The sequence below is a fragment of the Ranitomeya imitator genome, chromosome 6 (genome assembly GCF_032444005.1).
Source record: "Ranitomeya imitator isolate aRanImi1 chromosome 6, aRanImi1.pri, whole genome shotgun sequence".
Classification (NCBI taxonomy): Eukaryota; Metazoa; Chordata; class Amphibia; order Anura; family Dendrobatidae; genus Ranitomeya; species Ranitomeya imitator.
Genome location: NC_091287.1, coordinates 538,684,649 through 538,712,481, shown reverse-complemented (window position 1 = coordinate 538,712,481; position 27,833 = coordinate 538,684,649). Strand labels below are relative to the sequence as shown.

The 27,833-nt window shown below is 44.1% G+C and overlaps 1 protein-coding gene across 1 annotated transcript in view; it reads right to left on the bottom strand.

Moving 5' to 3' along the window:
* TG (thyroglobulin) overlaps window positions 1–27,833 on the bottom strand; it is a 213,180-nt gene that overhangs the window by 87,943 nt on the left and 97,404 nt on the right. The window contains exons 26-35 of the mRNA XM_069732367.1: window positions 21,294–21,488; window positions 17,129–17,296; window positions 14,438–14,557; window positions 14,125–14,199; window positions 13,843–13,980; window positions 9,051–9,227; window positions 8,865–8,976; window positions 4,022–4,101; window positions 2,992–3,135; window positions 1,725–1,793 (exon numbers count right to left, since the gene is read on the bottom strand). Coding sequence (XP_069588468.1) covers window positions 1,725–1,793; window positions 2,992–3,135; window positions 4,022–4,101; window positions 8,865–8,976; window positions 9,051–9,227; window positions 13,843–13,980; window positions 14,125–14,199; window positions 14,438–14,557; window positions 17,129–17,296; window positions 21,294–21,488 — 1,278 coding nt within the window. The remainder of the gene's footprint in view (window positions 1–1,724; window positions 1,794–2,991; window positions 3,136–4,021; window positions 4,102–8,864; window positions 8,977–9,050; window positions 9,228–13,842; window positions 13,981–14,124; window positions 14,200–14,437; window positions 14,558–17,128; window positions 17,297–21,293; window positions 21,489–27,833) is intronic.

Here is a 27,833-nt window from a genome sequence, read left to right as displayed (position 1 = left end):
TATAATACTGCCCCCTATATACAAGAATATAACTACTATAATACTGCCCCCTATATACAAGAATATAACTACTATAATACTGCTCCTATGTACAAGAATATAACTACTATAATACTGCTCCTATGTACAAGAATATAACTACTATAATACTGCTCCTATGTACAAGAATATAACTACTATAATACTGCCTCTATATACAAGATTAAAACTACTATAATACTGCCCGTATTTACAAGAATATAACTACTATAATACTGCCCCTGTGTACAAGAATATAACTACTATAATACTGCCCGTATGTACAAGAATATAACTACTATAATACTGCTCCTATATACAAGATTAAAACTACTATAATACTGCCCGTATGTACAAGAATATAACTACTATGATACTGCCCCTGTGTACAAGAATATAACTACTATAATACTGCCCGTATGTACAAGAATATAACTACTATAATACTGCTCCTATATACAAGATTAAAACTACTATAATGCTGCCCATATGTACAAGAATATAACTACTATAATACTGCTCCTATGTACAAGAATATAACTACTATAATACTGCCCATATGTACAAGAATATAACTACTATAATACTGCCCCCTATATACAAGAATATAACTACTATAATACTGCCCCCTATATACAAGAATATAACTACTATAATACTGCTCCTATGTACAAGAATATAACTACTATAATACTGCTCCTATGTACAAGAATATAACTACTATAATACTGCTCCTATGTACAAGAATATAACTACTATAATACTGCCTCTATATACAAGATTAAAACTACTATAATACTGCCCGTATGTACAAGAATATAACTACTATAATACTGCCCCTGTGTACAAGAATATAACTACTATAATACTGCCCGTATGTACAAGAATATAACTACTATAATACTGCTCCTATATACAAGAATATAACTACTATAATACTGCTCCTATGTACAAGAATATAACTACTATAATACTGCTCCTATGTACAAGAATATAACTACTATAATACTGCCCCTATGTACAAGAATATAACTACTATAATACTGCCCCTATGTACAAGAATATAACTACTATAATACTGCTCCTATGTACAAGAATATAACTACTATAATACTGCTCCTATGTACAAGAATATAACTACTATAATACTGCTCCTATGTACAAGAATATAACTACTATAATACTGCCTCTATATACAAGATTAAAACTACTATAATACTGCCCGTATGTACAAGAATATAACTACTATGATACTGCCCCTGTGTACAAGAATATAACTACTATAATACTGCCCGTATGTACAAGAATATAACTACTATAATACTGCTCCTATATACAAGAATATAACTACTATAATACTGCTCCTATGTACAAGAATATAACTACTATAATACTGCCCCTATGTACAAGAATATAACTACTATAATACTGCTCCTATGTACAAGAATATAACTACTATAATACTACCCTTGCTATACAAAAATATAACTATAACACTGTGTCCTATTAGCAAGTTTATAGCTACTATAATATTTTTCGTAGACAAGACAATGCTTCTAAGATCAATGCAGAGTTATTTTCAGGTACCATTATGTGTATTTCAGTAGTAGACCTGTTCTTTATAATGTAGGGTTGCACAAAAAATGGGGTTCATTACCAATCGAGACCTGTAGCCATAGTACAAATATTGCATCTCAGCATCTTACCTCCTGGTCCTGCAGTTTGGGAGATATTAGTAGACTTGCACAGTGCATTGATATTTGTTTTCTGATCACCTGAAAAAAATAGACAAAAAAAAATGAAAATGAAGTGAATGTAACAATTCTTTAATCTGACAATGTTGGAGAAATATTCCATAATTTGTGTTAATGTTGGTACTTATCACTTATCACTCAGATTTTGCAGGAACTCGGCAGGAGATTGTTCCAAACATTTTGGAGAACTGACCCCAGATCTTCTGCGGATGTCACTTGTGTTTATCCTTCTGTCTCTGATTAACTTCAAATTTATTCTGCAGCAGAACAGCAAACCCAGACATCCTGCCAATGTCACTAAGATCGAGGAGTCCTGGAAGTGATGAGAGCCCTGATCTCACTTCATCCCGTCCGTCTCTGATCTCATAAAGGATCTGCACAAGTGACATCCACAGAAGATCTGGGGTCAGTTCTCCAAGATGTTTGGAACAATCTCCTGCCGATTTCCTTAAAAAAATTGTGAAAAGTGCCAAGAGGAACTGATGGAGGCGACGGGCGATCACCAAATATTGATGGCTTTTAGATTTTTCTTTTGTTCATTCATTTTGCATTTTGATACTTGATAGAATTATACTATTAACACTTCTATTTTTTTAGAGCATTTTGACTTTGCAGCATTTTTTCTAAAGCTCCCTAAAACTTTTGCACGATACTTTTACTAGTGACTGTACGAGCTGCTGTAACATTTTCCATGTACTGATCCTCTTCCAGCGGTTCTAGGAACACAAACATAGAAGGGTCTGTAGTTCCGTCCTTGTGCTCGTCTATTGGATATTGAAGCATTGCCGTGGAATACATTATCCGTTTACTAACTTTTATTTGCATCTTACGCAGTAACCGCCATATAGTGCCAGGACAGCGCCATACAGCATCCGATCACTGCTTGTTTTAAGTGAATGTTCATCTGGATCTTAGGGGAAATGTGAAATTATAGTGTGATTGTACAGTATGTTGGGGGCTCATACTGTATCCGGCCCCCCATACTGTGTTCAGCCACGTATTGTACATTACTCCCCAGCAAGTGTCAAAGTATTCACATATTGCCAATCACTGTGCAAAAACCCCATACTCTGCCCACAAAGAGCCATAGAGTGCTTCCATACTGCCAAATAGCGCCATAACTATATTGCGCCAAACAATCAAACCCAACCACTTTGTATGCCAAGCAGTGAGCCATGGTGTCATACATCACTATACATGACATCTGCCTTATAATTACCTGGCTTCCGGTACCAACCAAAAGGCAAAGTTTCCATCCCCGGGTTTGGCAAACTGCAGTTAGAAACGCGCCACGAGTCGCCATCTTGTTCCGCACAGGACTGTATTCCCAAACTAGACACCAACAAACAAATCCTCTCTGTGCCTGAAAATAATGAATATTTCTTTACAAAAAAAAAAAAAGGTGTAAAGGTCTCAGATGTCAGCTCCACCTAGTGGGCAGATCGTCAGGAAATCTAACCCCTTTAAGCTGTGGCCATTTTTCGATCACTGTAATCAATTTTTATTCACATTTTTGGTAAAGGTGTCAAACCTCACACCCCCTCCCCGCAATTATGGTGTTTTGATTTATTTCCATCACAGCATCTATTTTAGGTCCTTTCACTAGTTTGAGCATGATAAACTGACCACATCAAGGAATAGTGAAACATACTTTTTATTTTTTTGAATTTCTCCTCTCTGTTGCCGAGATATTGACTTGTAAAGTTTAGGTTTAGTAATTTGTAATAAATCCAAAGAGGCGGTGCCAGAGATGCTTCTTTGGGGGCGTGTACTTTGTCCTCTGCATGACGTTGACCAATTATAACCAGGCATGGTCATGCAGAGGAAAAAAGAACACGCCCCCCAGGAGGCAGATAGACACAGAGACGGCCCAGCTCTCAGGATACAATTATATAAAAAATTTCAGATCTGAATAAGGGTTTTTTTAATGCATGAATCGCTACTAAATGTAAGAAATTAAATATTACAAGAAATGGACATGTTCCTGATTTTGTACAGCCAGAAATTCCCCTTTTCCTGCCTAAGTGCTTGATGAAACTCGTTAATGTCTCCCCCACCCCCCCATTCCAAAAAAAAAAACACCTAGAATGGGTTTTAGTATTGAGGAAAGAGGGAGCTGTGGCTGTTTTCCTCCTCTTAGTTTGAGCCGTCTGTGGCCCAATATGCCATGATAGGTGGTAAGGAGCAGAAGGGAGGAGATACGTCACTGTCTAAGTGGACACCACCCCCGGAAGGATCAGCCCTCCTACCTTGTCCGCGAGTCTGTTGGATGTATCCAAATCCTTTGCAACATGGATCGGCATCACAGTGGAGCTCACACTGGAAAAACCTGAGTATGACATGAAGGTTTTTTTATTTATTATTCTTTGCACACATCATTCATGTTAATAAAGGGGTTCTCAGGTGAAAACAGGTTACTTATAGATCTTTCGGGGCTTTTTCCAAATACATGGAGTAGTGGTCAATTAAAGTGATCCGTTCTGCTGGACAACCCCTTTAATTATGCTAAAATATATACTAATGGGGTGAAGTCACATACTGCCCCTCCTCCCGGAGCATTCAGGGGTTTGTCTCATCAAGATGAACTCCTCACTGGGGGTCCGGATTCTCTAATCCTATGTGATCAACTCTCATTTGCCCACTCCGTGGCCACTGCCGAAAAACTGTAGAATTACATAGCGACCATATAAACAAAGGCCCATCTAATCTATGAATGAGTGGTGAGGCCACAAAGGTTGGGCTTGTGGCTCCTAAAGGGGCTTCCCAAGCAGGGGAGACAGTGGGGTTGTCCCACCATAATCTTATAACCTTGATCAGTGAGGAACAAACTGAAATGGCATTATCCAAGAATGGTCCTCCCAGCAAAACAGGGCCCAAGAACTTGCTTCATGGCCTATTTATCTCCTTGGTCCTCATGTGTGTGATAGCCTTGAGGGTATCAAGGATTCTTACATTGGGGTCTGTGATTGTATTTGAAGACATCAACCATTGGGGAATCATAAAACAGCCCAATAGTGTCAGACAACCGCCAAAATAAAGTTTTGACTCCTATTTCGACCCCCTACACAGCAAGAAATGGTAGGAGAGAAGGTGCCGTGAATTATAACCGGTGTACTCCGGTTTGTGTCTGGAGAAAGATGCCTGGTGGTGGTCACGACTGTTGAAAGAGGGGGCACTCCACAATGAATTTGACATATACGTGTAGTTTTTCATACAACCTACCGGTGAATTCGTAAGTACTAAGTAAGTTCGGATTCTCATGTTTTGGTCAAAGTGATGACCAGCTACAAAGAGCGTCTCTGGTTCTGGAGGACCCATCCTGTCCTCTATTACACAGATACCCCATTGATATAAATGGTCAGTGTGTAATGACACATTTCTCCTGTTGAGGCGCTGCAGGAAAACTGCACATTTTCTGCCACATCAGAGCTGATTGCTGGAAACCTCAGGATCACTTTGTGATCACATTATGGTGAAGGAACCTTTTTAAGAAGAAAAGAGGAGAACTTTAAGATAACTGGGGTCACCTACTTATTTGGGGAGACTTTACTTGAATAGTAGGTGAAGAGATGCATGAGCCAATAAGCATGGCCGCCATCAGGGCATTACTGCCCTTACTGTAATGTGTGGTCCGGTGAGCAGAAGTAAAGAGGGGGAGACCGGGTCCCAGGGTATAATAATAGTGTGTGCCGATGCAGGTGGCGTTTCTTGGAGCTCCACTGAACAGCCATGCAGCTCCAAGTGGCTTCCTGTGATGTGCTGGTGATGGCAAGCACGTGATAGCATACCCACCGGCATATGCGCCCGCCACTCTCCTGGACACCAGAAGTGTAGCTGCGCCTGCAGGGGATTATCAGAGGTAAGTGTGAAAACTTTTTATTTTTTTAAGCAAATGGGCTTGTGGGGAGACCAAGAGATGATGCATTGAGGGTGGGGGATGGGGACAGTGAATGATGATGTATTGAGAATGGGGAGTGCAAATAATGATGAATTGGATGTGGGGGACAGCAAATCATCAATTGAATGTGCGGGATGGCAGACAGCAAATGATGTCTTGGGTGGAGAGTGGAGGACAGGAGAGCAAATGATGACTTGAGGGTGGAGGACAGGAGAGCAAATGATGACTTGAGGGTAGGTAGAGAAAATAATGATAAAATTAGGGGTGGGGGACTGCAAATGATAATGCATTGAGGATGGGGGACAAAAAACAATGAATTGAGGGTGGGGAAGAGCAAATGATGATGAATTGAGACTGGGGGATGGGTGAGAGTAAATGATTATGAATTGAGGGTGAGGGTGGTAGAGAGAGAGGAGGTGACATAATTATTATTATTGTTCATTTTTATAGCGCCATTTATTCCATGGCGCTTTAAATGTGAATGGGGCAAATATAGACAAGTACAATAAACATGAGTAAAACAAGGCACACACAAGTACAGGAGGAGACAGGACCCTGCCTGCGAGGGCTCACAGTCTACAGGGGATGGGGGAGGATACACTAGGAGGCGGCGTTTCAGTAGACAGGGGATCACTGCAGGTTGTAGGCTTGTCGGAAGAGGTGGGTCTTCAGGTTCCTTTTGAAGTTTTCCATGGTAGGCGAGAGTCTGATGTGTTGGGGTAGAGAGTTCCAGACTATAGGGGAAGCACAGGAGAAGTCTTGGATGCGGTTGGGGGAGGAAGAGATGAGAGTGGAGTTGAGAAGGAGATCATGAGACGATTGAAGGTTGCGTGTACGTAGGTATCGGGAGACCAAGTCACAGATGTATGGAGGAGACAGGTTGTGGATGGCTTTGTATGTCATTGTTAGTGTTTTGAACTGTAGCCTCTGGGCATTAGGAAGCCAATGAAGGGCCTGGCAGAGAGGAGAGGCTGGGAAATAGCGGAGAACCAGGTGGATTAGTCGGGCAGCAGAGTTTAGGATGGATTGGAGTCGTGCCAGAGTGCTAGAGGGGAGGCCAGAGAGTAGGAGGTTGCAGTAGTCGAGGCGGGAGATGATAAGGGCATGTACTAGTGTCTTTGTGGATTCATGGTCAAGGAATGCACATATTCGGGAAATGTTTTAAGTTGGGATCAGCAAGAGGAGGCAAGGGCTTGGATATGTGGCTTGAAAGAGAGGGTAGAGTCAAGAATCACCCCGAGGCACCGAGCGTATCACCCCGAGGCACCGATCGTACGGGACTGGGGAAAGTGAGCAGCCATTGACATTGATGGATAGGTCGGGTGCAGGGGTAGATTGAGGTGGGGGAATGATGATGAATTCTGTTTTGTCCATGTTCAGTTTTCAATTAATTGAGGTGGAAGGGGGTATGCAAATATAATTAATCACCATCCTTCCCTAAGCATGGCTTATTGCCAGGGTGAGGTAGGGATTAGGTTTCTGCTTGGTGAAAAGTGCAGAACCTTTATAGGGATGTTTAGGGCAGACAGAGTGACTTTACATCTGCCTAGGGGTCTCGACTTCCCTCTTCCCTAGTGTTCGGCTACCTTCCCTTCATCCCTTCGTGTTGTACTTATTCTTCCCACACTGCGCATGACAGTATTCAGCAGCATAGTGTAGTAGTTGGGGAAAAAGTGGGGAATGTGCTCTGGAAGCAGGGCTCTACATAACTGTGTTATTTTCTGCAGAGACAAATCCTGGCTGTAAGAAGTGATGGTGGTCTGCACAGGATAAAGAAGAAAGGCGAAGATGAAAGATTTCAACTAGAGACATAACCGGTGAGTCAGTTTGTTACCTGTACACTTACACTATATGCAGAGCACCTGTGTATAATGTCTTCAGTGATAACTGCATTACCTGTACACTATATACAGAGATTCTGTGTATAATGTCACTGGTGATCACTGTATAACCTGTACACTGATACTATATACAGAGCCTCTGTGTATAATGTCACTGGTGATCACTGTATTACCTGTACACTGACACTATATACAGCAGGGGTGTCAAACTGCATTCCTCGAGGGCTGCAAACAGGTCATGTTTTCAGGATTTCCTTGTACTGCACAGGTGATAATTTAATCACCTACACACATAATGATTACAGCACCTTGTGTAATGCTAAGGAAATCTTGAAAACACGCATGGTTTGCGGCCCTCGAGGAATGCAGTTTGACACCCCTGATATACAGAGTTGCTGTGTATAATGTCACTGGTGATTACTGTATTACCTGTACACAGACACTATATGCAGAACTCCTGTGTACAATGTTACTTGTGATCATTGTATTACCTGTACACTGTATACTATATATGGAGCTCCTGTGTATAATGTCACTGATGACCCCTGTATTACCTGTTCAACAACACTATTACCTGTACACTTGACAGTAAATACAGAGCTCCTATGTGTAATGTCACTGGTGATCACTGTATTACCTGTATACTGACAATATATACAGAACTCCTGTGTATAATGTCACTGGTGATCCCTGTATTACCTCTACACTATATACAGAGCTCCTGTGTATGATGTCACTGATGATTCCTGTATTACCTGTACACTGACACTATATACAGTGCTCCTGTTTATAATGCCATCAGTGATTACTGTATTACCTGTACACAATACACTATATACAGAGCTCCTGTGTATAATGTCACTTATGGTAAAATTAGTATTGTGGCTTTTTATTAATGATCATTATTGTAGCATTCGGTTACTATGAAGTGGTAATATGTGGCACTATTTGTTCCTCGTATATGGAAATATTGATTTTTTTTTTAAAATGTATGCGACACATTCCCTTAAAGAAAAATAAATAAAAATATACCTAAAAAGAGTATTGAGCATTTTAATAAATCTTTAATAGTGTCCACGTTGTCTGGGTGGCGGCTTAAAAAAAACTTGGCCAAAACAAAAGCTGATGGCTATGTATGTCATATGGTTTTCGATGGGAACTTTTAATGTGTGATTGGTGAAGACTTGGTGCCGAAGTGGAGTTATTCCAAGAGTGGGCAGTTGGACTGCGGAAGGATCGAGGGTGGGGGTGGAGCACTGGTGGAGCCTGGGTGGAGTCTCAAGGGGGCCCGAAAATGTTGCCAGTATGGGGCCCTGAAATTCCTGGTGGCAGCCCTTTCGATACGTGTCTCACCCATTGGGAACACTTGTCCGTGTCACCGTTATCCTGTTCCTCACAGATACCCCGCTCAGAGTCCGATATGGGAGAAGACTGTAGAAATGCTTCACCTTGTCCCCAAGGGCCTCTGCACAGAGGACACAGAGGTGACACACGGCCCAGGTTAAAGCGGACATTACCCATCCTGTCACTGACACAAACCTCTCTTGTGGTACAAGGACCCCGGCTTCTCATTCAGAGCAGTGTCACAATGATCTGCAGCCGCGGAGCTCAGGTTATTACAATTCCATGTGTCCGGGAAAATGAGACATGAGAAATATTTCTCCGTCCTGTCTCGTAAATCTGCAAGACGACACCAAGACTCTTCCTCAAGACAACCTGGAGACAGACGGAGGGGAGGAAAACATGAAAACATCCGCAGATCACATCATAGTGAGGAGGAAGAGGAGAAAGTATGAAGGAATGGAGGAGGGGAGAAAGCGCGGACACAAACATCTGTACTCCAAGGGTCAGAACCCTGCACCCCAAGTGTCAGTGTCATTATCCTGTACCCCGAGTGTCAGTGTCATTATCCTGTACCCAGAGTGTCAATGTCATTATCCTGTACCCAGAGTGTCAATGTCATTATCCTGTACTCCGAGTGTCAGTGTCATTATCCTGTACCCAGAGTGTCAATGTCATTATCCTGTACCCCGAGTGTCAGTGTCATTATCCTGTACCCCAAGTGTCAGTGTCATTATCCTGTACCCAGAGTGTCAATGTCATTATCCTGTACCCCGAGTGTCAGTGTCATTATCCTGTACCCCGAGTGTCAGTGTCATTATCCTGTACCCAGAGTGTCAATGTCATTATCCTGTACCCCGAGTGTCAGTGTCATTATCCTGTACCCCCAGTGTCAGTGTCATTATCCTGTACCCCGAGTGTCAGTGTCATTATCCTGTACCCCGAGTGTCAGTGTCATTATCCTGTACCCAGAGTGTCAATGTCATTATCCTGTACCCCGAGTGTCAGTGTCATTATCCTGTACCCCGAGTGTCAGTGTCATTATCCTGTACCCAGAGTGTCAATGTCATTATCCTGTACCCCGAGTGTCAGTGTCATTATCCTGTACCCCCAGTGTCAGTGTCATTATCCTGTACCCCCAGTGTCAGTGTCATTATCCTGTACCCAGAGTGTCAGTGTCATTATCCTGTACCCCCAGTGTCAGTGTCATTATCCTGCACCCAGAGTGTCAGTGTCATTATCCTGTACCCCCAGTGTCAGTGTCATTATCCTGTACCCAGAGTGTCAGTGTCATTATCCTGCACCCCGAGTGTCAGTGTCATTATCCTGCACCCAGAGTGTCAGTGTCATTATCCTGTACCCAGAGTGTCAGTGTCATTATCCTGTACCCCGAGTGTCAGTGTCATTATCCTGCACCCCGAGTGTCAGTGTCATTATCCTGTACCCAGAGTGTCAGTGTCATTATCCTGTACCCCGAGTGTCAGTGTCATTATCCTGTACCCCGAGTGTCAGTGTCATTATCCTGCACCCCGAGTGTCAGTGTCATTATCCTGTACCCAGAGTGTCAATGTCATTATCCTGTACCCCGAGTGTCAGTGTCATTATCCTGTACCCAGAGTGTCAGTGTCATTATCCTGTACCCCCAGTGTCAATGTCATTATCCTGTACCCCGAGTGTCAGTGTCATTATCCTGTACCCAGAGTGTCAATGTCATTATCCTGTACCCAGAGTGTCAATGTCATTATCCTGTACCCCGAGTGTCAGTGTCATTATCCTGTACCCCCAGTGTCAGTGTCATTATCCTGTACCCCCAGTGTCAGTGTCATTATCCTGTACCCCGAGTGTCAATGTCATTATCCTGTACCCAGAGTGTCAGTGTCATTATCCTGTACCCAGAGTGTCAGTGTCATTATCCTGCACCCAGAGTGTCAGTGTCATTATCCTTCACCCAGAGTGTCAGTGTCATTATCCTGCACCCAGAGTGTCAGTGTCACCATCCTGTACCCCGAGTGTCAGTGTCATTATCCTGTACCCCGAGTGTCAGTGTCATTATCCTGTACCCCGAGTGTCAGTGTCATTATCCTGTACCCCGAGTGTCAGTGTCATTATCCAGCACCCAGAGTGTCAGTGTCATTATCCTGCACCCAGAGTGTCAGTGTCATTATCCTGTACCCCGAGTGTCAGTGTCATTATCCTGTACCCCGAGTGTCAGTGTCATTATCCTGTACCCCGAGTGTCAGTGTCATTATCCTGTACCCCGAGTGTCAGTGTCATTATCCTGTACCCCGAGTGTCAGTGTCATTATCCTGCACCCAGAGTGTCAGTGTCATTATCCTGCACCCAGAGTGTCAGTGTCATTATCCTGTACCCCCAGTGTCAGTGTCATTATCCTGTACCCCAAGTGTCAGTGTCATTATCCTGCACCCAGAGTGTCAGTGTCATTATCCTGCACCCAGAGTGTCAGTGTCCTCATCCTGTACCCCGAGTGTCAGTGTCACGATCCTGTACCCAGAGTGTCAGTGTCATTATCCTGTACCCCGAGTATCAGTGTCATTATCCTGTACCCCGAGTGTCAGTGTCATTATCCTGTACCCCAAGTGTCAGTGTCATTATCCTGCACCCAGAGTGTCAGTGTCATTATCCTGTACCCCAAGTGTCAGTGTCATTATCCTGCACCCAGAGTGTCAGTGTCACCATCCTGTACCCCGAGTGTCATGATCCTGTACCCAGAGTGTCAGTGTCACCATCCTGTACCCCCAGTGTCATGATCCTGTACCCAGAGTGTCAGTGTCATTATCCTGTACCCCGAGTGTCAGTGTCATTATCCTGCACCCCGAGTGTAAGTGTCGTTATCCTGTACCCCGAGTGTAAGTGTCATTATCCTGCACCCCGAGTGTCAGTGTCATTATCCTGTACCCCAAGTGTCAGTGTCATTATCCTGCACCCAGAGTGTCAGTGTCACCATCCTGTACCCCGAGTGTCAGTGTCATGATCCTGTACCCCGAGTGTCAGTGTCATTATCCTGTACCCCGAGTGTCAGTGTCATTATCCTGTACCCCAAGTGGCAGTGTCATTATCCTGCACCCCGAGTCTAAGTGTCATTATCCTGTACCCCGAGTGTCAGTGTCATTATCCTGCACCCCGAGTGTAAGTGTCGTTATCCTGTACCCCGAGTGTAAGTGTCATTATCCTGTACCCCCAGTGTCAGTGTCATTATCCTGCACCCAGAGTGTCAGTGTCATTATCCTGCACCCAGAGTGTCAGTGTCATTATCCTGCACCCCGAGTGTAAGTGTCGTTATCCTGTACCCCGAGTGTAAGTGTCATTATCCTGTACCCCCAGTGTCAGTGTCATTATCCTGCACCCAGAGTGTCAGTGTCATTATCCTGTACCCCAAGTGTCAGTGTCATTATCCTGTACCCCAAGTGTCAGTGTCATTATCCTGTACCCCGAGTGTCAGTGTCATTATCTTGTACCCCAAGTGTCAGTGTCATTATCCTGTACCCCGAGTGTCAGTGTCATTATCCTGTACCCCGAGTGTCAGTGTCATTATCCTGTACCCGGAGTGTCAGTATCATTATCCTGCACCCCAAGTGTCAATGTCATTATCCTGCACCCCAAGTCTCAGTGTCATTATCCTGTACCCCGAGTGTCAGTGTCATTATCCTGTACCCCGAGTGTCAGTGTCATTATCCTGTACCCCAAGTGTCAGAGTCATTATCTTGTACCCCGAGTGTCAATGTCATTATCCTGTACCCCGAGTGTCAGTGTCATTATCCTGTACCCCAAGTGTCAGTGTCATTATCCTGTACCCCGAGTGTCAGTGTCATTATCCTGTACCCCGAGTGTCAGTGTCATTATCCTGTATCCCTAGTATTGGTGTCATTATCCTGTACCCCGAGTGTCAGTGTCATTATCCTGTACCCCAAGTGTCAGTGTCATTATCCTGCACCCCAAGTGTCATTATCCTGTACCCCGAGTGTCATGATCCTGTACCCAGAGTGTCAGTGTCATTATCCTGTACCCCCAGTGTCAGTGTCATTATCCTGTATCCCTAGTATCGGTGTCATTATCCTGTACCCCGAGTGTCAGTGTCATTATCCTGTACCCCAAGTGTCAGTGTCATTATCCTGTACCCCGAGTGTCAGTGTCATTATCCTGTACCCCGAGTGTCAGTGTCATTATCCTGTACCCCCAGTGTCAGTGTCATTATCCTGTACACCGAGTGTCAGTGTCATTATTCCGTACCCCGAGTGTCAGTGTCATTATCCTGTACCCCGAGTGTCAGTGTCACTATCCTGTATCCCTAGTATCGGTGTCATTATCCTGCACCCCGAGTATCAATGTCATTATCCTGTACCCCGAGTGTCAGTGTCATTATCCTGTACCCCAAGTGTCACTGTCATTATTCTGTACCCCAAGTGTCACTGTCATTATCCCGTACCCCGAGTGTCAGTGTCATTATCCTGTACCCCGAGTGTCAGTGTCATTATCCTGTACCCCCAGTATCAGTGTCATTATTCTGTACCCCAAGTGTCAGTGCCGTTATCCTGTACCCCGAGTGTCAATGTCATTATCCTGTACCCCCAGTGTCAGTGTCATTATCCTGTACCCCGAGTGTCAGTGTCATTATCCTGTACCCCCAGTGTCAGTGTCATTATCCTGTACCCCGAGTGTCAGTGTCATTATCCTGTACCCCGAGTGTCAGTGTCATTATCCTGTACCCCGAGTGTCAGTGTCATTATCCTGTACCCCAAGTGTCAGTGTCATTATCCTGCACCCCAAGTGTCATTATCCTGTACCCAAGTGTCAGTGTCATTATCCTGTACCCCGAGTGTCAGTGTCATTATCCTGTACCCCGAGTGTCAGTGTCATTATCCTGTACCCCCAGTGTCAGTGTCATTATCCTGTACCCCCAGTGTCAGTTTCATTATCCTGTACCCCGAGTGTCAGTGTCAGTAAATTTTGCTAAGCCCTGTCCCTTGCTTACGGGTGAGACACCAGGACAGGGCTCGGTCAGATGAGTATTGCTCTTTAGAAATCCGATATTCCAGATTTGCTATGGTCAGGTCTTTGTTGATAACGACGTCATTGCTGTTTACGGGAAGGAATTGTTCCATGGCCGATGCTGTGGAGACATGAAATAGACACTGGAAGTGGTGAAACCATGTGAAATATGGCAGAGAGAACGAACCTCGAGGACAATGGAGGCTGCTTTGCCGCCTCTGAACCTCCTCGATCCTCCCCGACATTCATCTCATTACACCCGTACCTGAAGCTCTGGTCACATTGGTGGTAGCGTCTATCTTGGGACATCCAGTAACTCTGACCAGCGTCTCCTCAACACCTGAACAGCCATGATAAGGAATATTGTTAGGTCTGTTGGCGAGGGTCACCCGCTTATGGGCAGAAATCACACAACGTGTCAGTCACCACCATGAATCTGACGACAGGTTCTCTTTATAGCTCAAACGGCTGATGTCTGCCCACACATGGGGCCTGTGTAACCAGTAGAGACACACGGATCTGCATATACACCAATGGGAGGAGATTTTACTGGAGGCTTTTTCCATAGTTACTGGTACCTTCACGTAGGAAAACTCGCTGAAAGCCGAAGAACAGCTCCTGAATTTCCTTCTTTGTCTCCTCACTCAAGTTGGAGGAGTAATCCGCCATCCCGAAACTCTGAGACAACAAAGAGTAACCTGCAAAGAGGAGCGCGAGTCAGCGTCAGCATCACACCAGTAGTCTGATATCAGATGGCGACAAAATATAGCGTCGACATATAACACAGAGCAGTACACACAGTACAATCACTCCCATCAGCCAAGGTAACAGGGAGCTGAAGAACCCAACTGGAAGCATCCAAAGGAAACCCAAAAATGCAAGAGAAGAACCTGCCCATCACCCCCTTCAGCAGATCCTCAAAATGTGTATATAGATAGTCGCCAGGCCAGACCCACCCTGAATACAGACCCCATACAAGAGCTTTCTATACAGTCTCCAGACCCTTTGCATGTAGACCCTTGACCTGACCCACTCTGTAAAGAGACCACAGGTCAGACCTATTCTGTATACAGACCCGATCTCATAACTCCCCCCTGTATACAGACCCCCAGACCTCACCTGAATATAAACCCCATAGAAGGTCTTTGTATTCAAACCCCAGACCAGACCCTTTATATATACACGTTCGACCAGATCCACCCTGTACACAGACTCACCCTGTGAATAGAAAACCCAAGGCCTAACCCACTCAGTACAGAGACCCCAAAGCCAGAACTCCCAGTAAGCAGACCACAGACCCAGTGGCATAATTAGACTCTGGTGGGCTCCAGTGCAAGATTCGGTCCACCACCCCCATTCTGATATATATGTCCCCCATCCTGGTATATATATGCCCACCATCCTGGTATATTTGTCAATTATCCTGGGCCCCTTCCTGGTATATACAGTACATCCCCCATCCTGGTACATATCCCCCATATCCTAGTATATATATTCCCCATCCTGGTATATATGTTCCCCTTGATGGTATATACAGTATATCCCCCATCCTGGTACATATCCCCCATATCCTAGTATATATATTCCCCATCCTGGTATATATGTTCCCCATCCTGGTATATATCCCCCATAACCTAGTATATACCCCCCATATCCTAGTATATACCCCCCATATCCTAGTATATATATCCCCCATCCTGGTATATAACCCCCATATCCTAGCATATATATCCCCCATCCTGGTATATATGTTCCCCATCCTGGTATATATCCCCCATATCCTAGTATATACCCCCCATATCCTAGTATATACCCCCCATATCCTAGTATATATATCCCCCATCCTGGTATATAACCCCCATATCCTAGTATTTATATCCCCCATCCTGGTATATATGTTCCCCTTCCTGGTATATACAGTATATCCCCCATCCTGGTATATATCCCCCATATCCTAGTATATACCCCCCATATCCTAGTATATATATCCCCCATCCTGGTATATATGTTCTCCTTCCTGGTATATACAGTATATCCCCCATCCTGGTATATATCCCCCATAACCTAGCATATATATCCCCCATCCTGGTATATATGTTCCCCTTCCTGGTATATACAGTATATCCCCCATCCTGGTATATATCCCCCATATCCTAGTATTTATATCCCCCATCCTGGTATATAACCCCCATATCCTAGCATATATATCCCCCATCCTGGTATATATGTTTCCCTTGATGGTATATACAGTATATCCCCCATCCTGGTATATACCCCCCATATCCTAGTATATATATCCCCCATCCTGTTATATATCCCCCATATCTTAGTATTTATATCCCCCATCCTGGTATATACAGTATATCCCCCATCCTGGTATATATCCCCCATATCCTAGTATTTATATCCCCCATCCTGGTATATATCCCCCATATCCTAGTATTTATATCCCCCATCCTGGTATATATCCCCCATATCCTAGCATATATATACCCCATCCTGGTATATATGTTTCCCTTGATGGTATATACAGTATATCCCCCATCCTGGTATATATCCCCCATATCCTAGTATTTATATCCCCCATCCTGGTATATATGTTCCCCGTTCTGCCGTTCTTTAATGTATAGAAAAAGATAAACCATTATGCTCATCTTCCCTCTGCTCCCCCTGCCGTACGGCGTCCTCTTCTGAAGCCAACATCTGACTTCAGCGAGCGTGGGGAGCACATGGCGTCACTGCCATGCGCCCCCAGTCATGTTTACGCCGACGTCAGCTGCTGGCTTCTGATTGGCTGGCAACGTGTATTGCCAAGCAGAGACCCGAGGGGCCTGATTATTTAAATTCTCAGACATGGCCTATAAGTCTTCATACCGCGGTCTTGCGATCTCCACATGTAGAAAAGTTCCCCCTTAGACACCCAGTCAGAGGCTTCACGCCTATCCAAATCAGCTCTCCTGCTTTGCACTGATGAGGGGCAATACCCTGAAACACTTGTAGGCTTATGGAGTTTCTGGTTTGGATTCTTATGATACAGTAAGTCATATGGCATGGCTCCTTAAAGGGTCAATATTGACTTTTAGAATTGCTCCCTGCACTAGGTGGTGCTAGAATTCAAATTCTCTTTCTTTCTGAAGAGGCTATTTGCATATTTAAATTCACAGATGAGCACTGCATGGCCTATAAGTCTCCTTACGCCAGCTTGGAACTATACTACTACTACCAGTACCACCTGCTTTTCATCTCCTGCACCATCCTGAATATCTTACTTCCAGAGAACTTCTGTCCTCCTAAGAAGAAAGAGAATTTCTTCTGCTCCTGATTGGATTTCACTCCTCGGCAGATCCCATCTCCTCCCAGCCTGGACGTCTTACTCCAGTCATTAATACTACATAGCAAGGTGTCCGGAGATCTTAGTAGAGCACATATGGTGGTGCCTATTGGAGAAAGTACAGGAAGCCATGAATATTAGATGGGCTCACATTACACTGTGCCAAGCACAGACCATGCTAAAAAAAACAAAACATAATTACATATACAAAGTGTTCAATCCCCCAAAATATAAACATAAATAAATGATGCACTGACTACCTGCAGCCACCACTAGAGGGAGCTTAGGAGTTAACTGCAGACAGATTTATCATTAAGTTTAATGTAAAGTCAGTTTGCAGTGTGCTCCCTCTAGTGGTGACTTAAGGCAGTCATTTTTCTAACTAAGAAAAATGGACCGCAAGAGTGAACATATTTAACAGTTCTATCATTTATGTGTCCCCAGCCTTCATATATGCAGTCAGCAAATGATTTGGGTTGTAGTCTATTGGCGATGGCCGTACTCATGCTCACCTTTTAAAGGAGCAGCACGTTATTTTAGACACAAAGTACTAATGTTCCCTTTTGCTAAGTGTAGGCTGGTTTCTCCTCATCAAAATCTGGAATCATTACGCAAACTTCCAGACTGTTTACTTGTTTTCTTGCAGATCTTAATGAACTTCTAATTAAATTCAGCATTGTTCCCGGAGTCAGGAATGTGCTGATATCCTGCACCATACACAACGCAGATCAATATGTTTCCAGCTCTGTACCATGAGCTGAGCAGATGAGGATGATGTGCCATCTCCTGAGGACCCCAACTGCTGATATCAGGACCATGGCGGTAATTACTCACACATCTTTGGGTCTCGTATAACGTTTTATTCCAAGATCATCAGTATTAATTCAATTTCCTGATGTTAATTGTTCCTTTAAATCTGCAATAAATCTAAACTTCATCTGCTCCCCATATGGCCCCTTACTGGTACTCAGCAAATATAGCTACCGTATATAATAACAATATATTATTATTATTATTATCTCTGCAAATCTGCATGGAAAAGTGAAATATTAGTAATAATATTATTATTACTACTACAAATAATAATAAATATTATTAATAATAATAATTCACTTTTCCATGCAGATTTGCAGTGCAACTTACACATATACTGGTACTGTTCCTTTAACTCTGGATTTTTTTATTTTTTTTTATTTTATTTTTTTGTTTTGTCTTCCAAGATTCAGGTCACTATAAATACTGCGATACTAAATTTATAAAAAATTTTTATGTTTTACAAATAAAAACAAGAAAAGACAATAGTTTGGCGTCACCATATTCCGAGACTCATACCTTATTTATGTCGATGGTTTTGTGTGAGCATTTGTTTTTTTTTTTATGGGACGTGCTGTGCTTTTTCTTGATAGGATTTTGTTTTGATCGCAGGGTAATTGTGTTTGTATTTTTCAACATTTTTTAGCAGTTTTTAAATTTTTTTTATTCCTACAATGGGATCGGAACCTCTGAACTTATATACCGTGCATATAGTGATCTCCTTTGTATTCTTAGGAGTAGACCCTCAGACAGCCCCAGCGTCACCACCCGGTGCACCCGGGCAAGTGCCAGGGCCCTGGGTAAACGGGGGCCACATTTGACATCGGGGACACCGGCACACTGTGGGGCACATGTATGGAGCATTATATGGGTCCCTTTATACTGCACAGAGCAATATATGGGGTCATTATACTGTACGGAGCATTATATGGGGTCCATTATACTGTATGGAGCATTATATGGGTCCCTTTATACTGCACAGAGCAATATATGGGGTCATTATACTATACGGAGCATTATATGGGGTCCATTATACTGTATGGAGCATTATATGGGGCTCATTATACTGTATGGAACATTATATGGGTCTGTTTATACTGCACAGAGCAATATATGGGGTCATTATACTGTACGGAGCATTATATGGGGTCCATTATTCTCTATGGAGCATTATATGGGGCCCATTATACTGTATGGGGCATTATATGGGGTCCATTATACTGTTTGGAGCATCATATGGGGCCCATTATACTGTATGGAACATTATATGGGTCCCTTTATACTGCTGAGAGCAATATATGGAGTCATTATACTGTACGGAGCATTATATGAGTCCCTTTATACTGCACAGAGCAATATATGGGGTCATTATACTGTACGGAGCATTATATGGGGTCCATTATACTGTATGGAGCATTATAAGGGGTCCTTTATACTGTATGGATCATTATATGGGGCCCATTATACTGTATGGAACATTATATGGGTCCGTTTATACTGCACAGAGCAATATAAAGGGTCATTATACTGTACGGAGCATTATATGGGGTCCATTATTCTCTATGGAGCATTATATGGGGCCTATTATACTGTATGGAGCATTAAATGGGGTCCATTATACTGTATGGAGCATTATATGGGGCCCATTATACTGTATGGAGCATTATATGGGGTCCATTATACTATATGGAGCATTATATGGGGCCCATTATACTGTATGGAACATTATATGGGTCCGTTTATACTGCACAGAGCAATATATGGGGCCATTATACTGTACAGAGCATTATATGGGGCCCATTATACTGCATGGAGCAATATATGGGGCCATTATACTGTATGAAGCATTATATGGGACCCATTATACTGAATGGAGCAATATATGGGTCCCTTTATACTGCACAGAGCAAAATATGGGGCCATTATACTGAATGAAGCATTATATGGGGCCCATTATACTGCATGGAGCAATATATTGAGCCATTATATACTGTATGGAGCAATATATGGGGCCCATTATACTGTATGGAGCAATATATTGAGCCATTATATACTGTATAGAGAAATATATGGGGCCCATAATACGGTATGGAGGACTATGTTGTGCCCATAATACTGAGTGGAGGACCATGTGTTTCCCATAATACTGTATGGAGGACTATGTGGTGCCCATAATACTGAGTGGAGGACCATGTGTTTCCCATAATACTGTATGGAGGACTATGTGGTGCCCATAATACTGAGTGGAGGACCATGTGTTTCCCATAATACTGTATGGAGGACTATGTGGTGCCCATGATACTGTATGGAGGACTATGTGGTGCCCATAATACTGTATGGAGGACTATGTGGTGCCCATAATACTGTGTGGAGGACCATGTGTTTCCCATAATACTGTGTGGAGGACTATGTGGTGCCCATAATACTGAGTGGAGGACCATGTGGTGCCCATGATACTGTATGGAGGACTATGTGGTGCCCATGATACTGTATGGAGGACTATGTGATGCCAATAATACTGTATGGAGGACTATGTGGTGCCCATAATACTGTATGGAGGACTATGTGGTGCCCATAATACTATATGGAGGGCTATGTGGTGCCCATAATACTGTGTGGAGGACCATGTGTTTCCCATAATACTGTGTGGAGGACCATGTGTTTCCCATAATACTGTGTGGAGGACTATACTGTCCGGTCTACAATGATAGGTCTGCAGTCACACTGTGTGGTGCCAGGATTCCCAGGTTACTGAGCTAATGTAGAATTTACAATAGATATCACTCATGTAATGTAAGAAGTAGGTGAAATCTTTGGATTGTGCTGTTCTCATATTTCTCTGCTGTATCTGTGCATCACGAATCGTGGTATGTGTCCGAGGGGCCACTGAGACTCTTCTGCCCGTCTTCCGGACACGCACGGGCACAATTATATCCATAGATCTACGGTGGACACCGGATCTATTGCTCCATACAGCAATTACTCTGCCTACAGATTTTAGGCAGGAGTGTAAGACAAGTATTCACCGTATTAACCGGATTCTTAACACTACCATAGGACACTACTGATTGATATTGAACTCTATGGGTAACTGAGCTCATATCTTCTAAATCCAATTTATATACTGATTTTTAGTCCGAAATACATTAATTTCAGTAATAAAAAAATGTACCTAAAAGTGGACAAGCCCTTTAAGCACAGGGTTGCCCTCTCGCTGGAAAACCAATCAGCAGGTCGTCTAATTTTACAGGAATGTGACCCATCCAGGCTGTGACCACGTGGAGCATTACCTTGATTTAATATCACCTGGCTCAGTATAAAGCCTTCGCAGCAGGAGTCCTGCGTACACATCTGGCGACACATGAAATATCCGTCAGTTAGTCTGGCGCCTCCGCTGGACGAGAATAGTACTGCACTGTATGCTCCAGAAATTGTATTGGCGAAGTCTGTGCGTGCAAAACCGCTGCGATCACCGAACTCTTGTCCTGATAATTAGAACAACGGCAATTAATTATCAATTATTGTTCTACTGCAATAATACCACACGGGGAGGGGAAGCTGGAGGAAAAAGCACAACAACACAACTACTACAAAGCTGCACGTCTACACCATGTACAAACGAGTCAGGAGCAGAAATCTTCCAACATCTCCTGACGGGATCATAGTGGCTGCAAATAGGAATGTGTCACCTCTGGGGTATAATACCGGATGTAACTCAGGATCGGTCCAGGATAAGTAATGTAATGTACAGTTGTGCTCAAAAGTTTACATACCCCTGCAGAATTTTTGCTTTTTTGCCTTTTTCCCAGAGAATATGAATGATAACACCAAAACTTTTTCTCCACTCATGGTTAGTGGTTGGGTGAAGCCATTTATTCTCAAACTACTGCTTTTTCTCTTTCAAAATCATAATGACAACAAAAAACATCCAAATGACCCTGATCAAAAGTTCACATACCCTGGTGATTGTGGCCTGATAACATGCACAGAAGTTGACACAAATGGGTTTGAATGGCTACTAAAGGTAACATCCTCACCTGTGACCTGTTTGCTTGTAATCAGTGTGTGTGCATAAAAGCTGAGTGAATTTCTGGGATCGAGACAGACTCTTGCATCTTTCATCCAGCCACTGACATCTCTGGATTGTGAGTCATGGGGAAAGCAAAAGAATTGTCACCGGATCTACGAGAAAGGTAGTTGAACTGTTGTGAATTCTGTGATCAAGCTCCCTCCTGTGGTCACGAGTGGTACTGCGGCTTCTGAGTTTCCTTCCTCAGGTGATGAGGTTAAGTCGTTAGGTGCTGCTCTATTTAACTCCACCTAGTGCTTTTATCCTGGCCTCCAGTCAATGTTCTAGTATTGGTCTTGCTTCCTCCTGGATCGTTCCTGTGGCCTGTCTGCTCAGCATAAGCTAAGTTCCGCTTGTGTTACTTTTTGTTGCTATATTTTCTGTCCAGCTTGCTATTTTGGTTTTTATTGCTTGCTGGAAGCTCTGAGACGCAGAGGGAGCACATCCGTACCGTTAGTCGGTGCGGAGGGTCTTTTTGCCCCTCTGCGTGGTTGTTTGTAGGTTTTTGTGTTGACCGCAAAGCTATCTTTCCTATCCTCGGTCTATTCAGTAAGTCGGGCCTCACTTTGCTAAATCTATTTCATCTCTGTGTTTGTGTTTTCATCTTACTCACAGTCATTATATGTGGGGGGCTGCCTTTTCCTTTGGGGAATTTCTCTGAGGCAAGGTAGGCTTATTTTCTGTCTTCAGGCCTAGCTAGTTTCTCAGGCTGTGCCGAGTTGCATAGGGAGCGTTAGGCGCAATCCACGGCTACCTCTAGTGTGGTGTGATAGGATTAGGGATTGCGGTCAGCAGAGTTCCCACGTCTCAGAGCTCGTCCTATGTTTTTTGGTTATTGTCAGGTCACTTTGTGTGCTCTGAACTTCAAGGTCCATTGTGGTTCTGAACTACCTAATCATAACAGTACTGAAGGCCCAAAGTACTATGCTTCTCAATAGAGGGAAAAAAGAAGTTCTGAGACCATTTTTTTTTCTTTGCACTGTGTTTTGCCTTTTTTTTTCCCCTAGACATTTGGGTGGTTCAGGACACAGGTGTGGTGATGGACATTAAAAGTCTGTCTTCATGTGTGGATCTTCTCACTGCAAGAGTACAAAATATTCAAGACTTTGTGGCTCAGAATTCTATGTTAGAACCAAGAATTCCTATTCCTGATTTGTTTTCTGGAGATAGAGCTAAGTTTCTGAGTTTCAAAAATAATTGCAAACTGTTTCTGGCGTTGAAACCTCGCTCCTCTGGTGACCCAGTTCAACAAGTTAAGATCATTATTTCTTTATTACGTGGCGACCCTCAAGACTGGGCATTTTCCCTTGCGCCAGGAGATCCTGCATTATGTAATATTGATGCGTTTTTCCTGGCGCTCGGATTACTGTACGATGAACCTAATTCAGTGGATCAGGCAGAGAAAAATTTGCTGGCTCTGTGTCAGGGTCAGGATGAGATAGAGATTTATTGTCAGAAGTTTAGAAAGTGGTCTGCGCTCACTCAATGGAATGAATGTGCTTTGGCAGCAATCTTCAGAAAGGGTCTCTCTGAAGCCCTAAAGGAAGTCATGGTGGGATTTCCTATGCCTGCTGGTCTGAATGAGTCTATATCTTTGGCCATTCAGATCGGTCGACGCTTGCGTGAGCGTAAATCTGTGCACCATTTGGCGGTATTATCTGAGCATAAACCTGAGCCTATGCAGTGCGATAGGACTTTGACCAGAGCTGAAAGGCAAGAACACAGATGTCAGAATGGGCTGTGTTTCTACTGTGGTGATTCCACTCATGCTATCTCCGATTGTCCTAAGGGCACTAAGCGGTTCGCTAAGTCTGCCACCATTGGTACGGTACAGTCAAAATTTCTTTTGTCCAGTACTTTGATCTGCTCTTTGTCTTCCTATTCTGTCATGGCATTAGTGGATTCAGGCGCTGCCCTGAATTTGATGGACTTGGAGTTTGCTAGGCGCTGTGGGTTTGTCTTGGAGCCCTTGCAGTGTCTTATTCCATTGAGAGGAATTGATGCTACGCCTTTGGCCAAGAATAAGCCTCAGTATTAGACCCAGCTGACCATGTGCATGGCTCCTGCGCACCAGGAGGATATTCGCTTTCTGGTGTTGCAAAATCTGCATGATGTGGTCGTGTTGGGGTTGCCATGGCTACAAGTCCATAATCCAGTATTAGATTGGAAATCTATGTCTGTGTCCAGCTGGGGTTGTCAGGGGGTACATGGTGATGTTCCATTTCTGTCTATCTCATCATCTACCCCTTCTGAGGTCCCAGAGTTCTTGTCTGATTACCGGGATTTATTCGATGAGCCCAAGTCCAATGCCCTACCTCCGCATAGGGATTGTGATTGTGCTATCGAGTTGATTCCTGGTAGTAAGTTTCCTAAGGGTCGACTGTTTAATTTATCTGTACCTGAGCACGCCGCTATGTGGAGTTACGTTAAGGAATCCTTGGAGAAGGGTCATATTCGGCCGTCGTCATCGCCATTGGGAGCAGGGTTTTTTTTTGTGGCCAAGAAAGATGGTTCGCTGAGACCTTGTATTGATTACCGCCTTCTAAATAAAATCACGGTCAAATTTCAGTACCCCTTGCCGCTGCTATCTGATTTGTTTGCTCGGATTAAGGGGGCTAGTTGGTTCACCAAGATAGATCTTCGTGGTGCATATAATCTTGTGCGTATTAAACTGGGCGATGAATGGAAAACTGCATTTAATACGCCTGAGGGCCATTTTGAGTACCTAGTTATGCCGTTCGGACTTGCCAATGCTCCATCAGTATTTCAGTCCTTTATGCATGACATCTTCCGAGAGTACCTGGATAAATTCCTGATTGTATACTTGGATGATATTTTGGTCTTCTCGGATGATTGGGAGTCTCATGTGAAGCAGGTCAGAATGGTGTTCCAGGTCCTGCGTGCTAATTCTTTGTTTGTGAAGGGATCAAAGTGTCTCTTTGGTGTTCAGAAGGTTTCATTTTTGGGGTTCATTTTTTCCCCTTCTACCATCGAGATGGACCCTGTTAAGGTCCAGGCCATTTATGATTGGACTCAGCCGACATCTTTGAAGAGTCTGCAAAAGTTCCTTGGCTTTGCTAATTTTTATCGTCGCTTCATCTGTAATTTTTCTAGTATTGCTAAACCATTGACCGATTTGACCAAGAAGGGTGCTGATGTGGTCAATTGGTCTTCTGCTGCTGTGGAAACCTTTCAAGAGTTAAAGCGTCGTTTTTCTTCTGCCCCTGTGTTGTGTCAACCAGATGTTTCGCTTCCGTTCCAGATTGAGGTTGATGCTTCTGAAATTGGAGCGGGGGCTGTTTTGTCGCAAAGAGGTGCTGATTGCCCGGTGATGAAGCCATGCGCCTTCTTTTCCAGGAAGTTTTCGCCTGCTGAGCAAAATTATGATGTTGGCAATCGAGAGTTGCTGGCCATGAAGTGGGCATTCGAGGAGTGGCGTCATTGGCTTGAAGGAGCTAAGCATCGCGTGGTGGTCTTGACTGATCACAAGAACTTAACTTATCTCGAGTCTGCCAAACGGTTGAATCCTAGACAGGCTCGTTGGTCGCTGTTTTTCTCCCGTTTTGACTTTGTGGTTTCGTACCTTCCGGGCTCTAAAAATGTGAAGGCGGATGCCCTGTCTAGGAGTTTTGTGCCCGACTCTCCGGGTTTGCCTGAGCCGGCGGGTATTCTCAAAGAGGGAGTAATTGTGTCTCCAATCTCCCCTGATTTGCGGCGGGTGCTGCAAAAATTTCAGGCTAATAAACCTGATCGTTGCCCAGCAGAGAAACTGTTTGTCCCTGATAGGTGGACGAATAAAGTTATCTCTGAGGTTCATTGTTCGGTGTTGGCTGGTCATCCTGGAATCTTTGGTACCAGAGATTTGGTGGCTAGATCCTTTTGGTGGCCATCTCTGTCGCGGGATGTGCGTTCTTTTGTGCAGTCCTGTGGGATTTGTGCTCGGGCTAAGCCCTGCTGTTCTCGTGCCAGTGGGTTGCTTTTGCCCTTGCCGATCCCGAAGAGGCCTTGGACACATATCTCTATGGATTTTATTTCGGATCTCCCCGTCTCTCAAAAAATGTCGGTCATTTGGGTAGTTTGTGATCGCTTCTCTAAGATGATCCATTTGGTACCCTTGTCTAAATTACCTTCCTCCTCTGATTTGGTGCCATTGTTCTTCCAGCATGTGGTTTGTTTACATGGCATTCCAGAGAACATCGTTTCTGACAGAGGTTCCCAGTTTGTTTCGAGGTTTTGGCGAGCCTTTTGTGCTAGGATGGGCATTGATTTGTCTTTTTCCTCGGCTTTCCATCCTCAGACAAATGGCCAGACTGAACGAACCAATCAGACCTTGGAAACATATCTGAGATGTTTTATTTCTGCTGATCAGGATGATTGGGTGTCCTTTTTGCTGTTGGCTGAGTTCGCTCTTAATAATCGGGCCAGCTCGGCTACTTTGGTTTCACCGTTTTTCTGCAATTCTGGGTTCCATCCTCGTTTCTCTTCAGGGCAGGTTGAGTCTTCGGACTGTCCTGGTGTGGATACTGTGGTGGACAGGTTGCAGCGGATTTGGACTCATGTAGTGGACAATTTGACCTTGTCCCAGGAGAAGGCTCAATGTTTCGCTAATCGCAGACGCTGTGTGGGTCCCCGACTTCATGTTGGGGATTTGGTTTGGTTGTCATCTCGTTATATTCCTATGAAGGTTTCCTCTCCTAAGTTTAAGCCTCGTTTCATTGGTCCGTATAGGATTTCTGAGGTTCTTAATCCTGTGTCTTTTCGTTTGACCCTTCCAGATTCTTTTTCCATCCATAACGTATTCCATAGGTCATTGTTGCGGAGATACGTGGCACCTGTGGTTCCATCTGTTAATCCTCCTGCCCCGGTTGTGGTGGAGGGGGAGTTGGAGTATATAGTGGAGAAGATTTTGGATTCTCGTGTTTCGAGACGGAAACTCCAGTATCTGGTTAAGTGGAAGGGTTATGGTCAGGAAGATAATTCCTGGGTCTTTGCCTCCGATGTCCATGCTGCCGATCTTGTTCGTGCCTTTCATATGGCTCATCCTGGTCGGCCTGGGGGCTCTGGTGAGGGTTCGGTGACCCCTCCTCAAGGGGGGGGTACTGTTGTGAATTCTGTGATCAGCTCCCTCCTGTGGTCACGAGTGGTACTGCGGCTTCTGAGTTTCCTTCCTCAGGTGATGAGGTTAAGTCGTTAGGTGCTGCTCTATTTAACTCCACCTAGTGCTTTTATCCTGGCCTCCAGTCAATGTTCTAGTATTGGTCTTGCTTCCTCCTGGATTGTTCCTGTGGCCTGTCTGCTCAGCATAAGCTAAGTTCCACTTGTGTTACTTTTTGTTGCTATATTTTCTGTCCAGCTTGCTATTTTGGTTTTTCTTGCTTGCTGGAAGCTCTGAGACGCAGAGGGAGCACCTCTGTACCATTAGTCGGTGCGGAGGGTCTTTTTGCCCCTCTGCGTGGTTGTTTGTAGGTTTTTGTGTTGACCGCAAAGCTATCTTTCCTATCCTCGGTCTATTCAGTAAGTCGGGCCTCACTTTGCTAAATCTATTTCATCTCTGTGTTTGTGTTTTCATCTTACTCACAGTCATTATATGTGGGGGGCTGCCTTTTCCTTTGGGGAATTTCTCTGAGGCAAGGTAGGCTTATTTTCTGTCTTCAGGCCTAGCTAGTTTCTCAGGCTGTGCCGAGTTGCATAGGGAGCGTTAGGCACAATCCACGGCTACCTCTAGTGTGGTGTGATAGGATTAGGGATTGCGGTCAGCAGA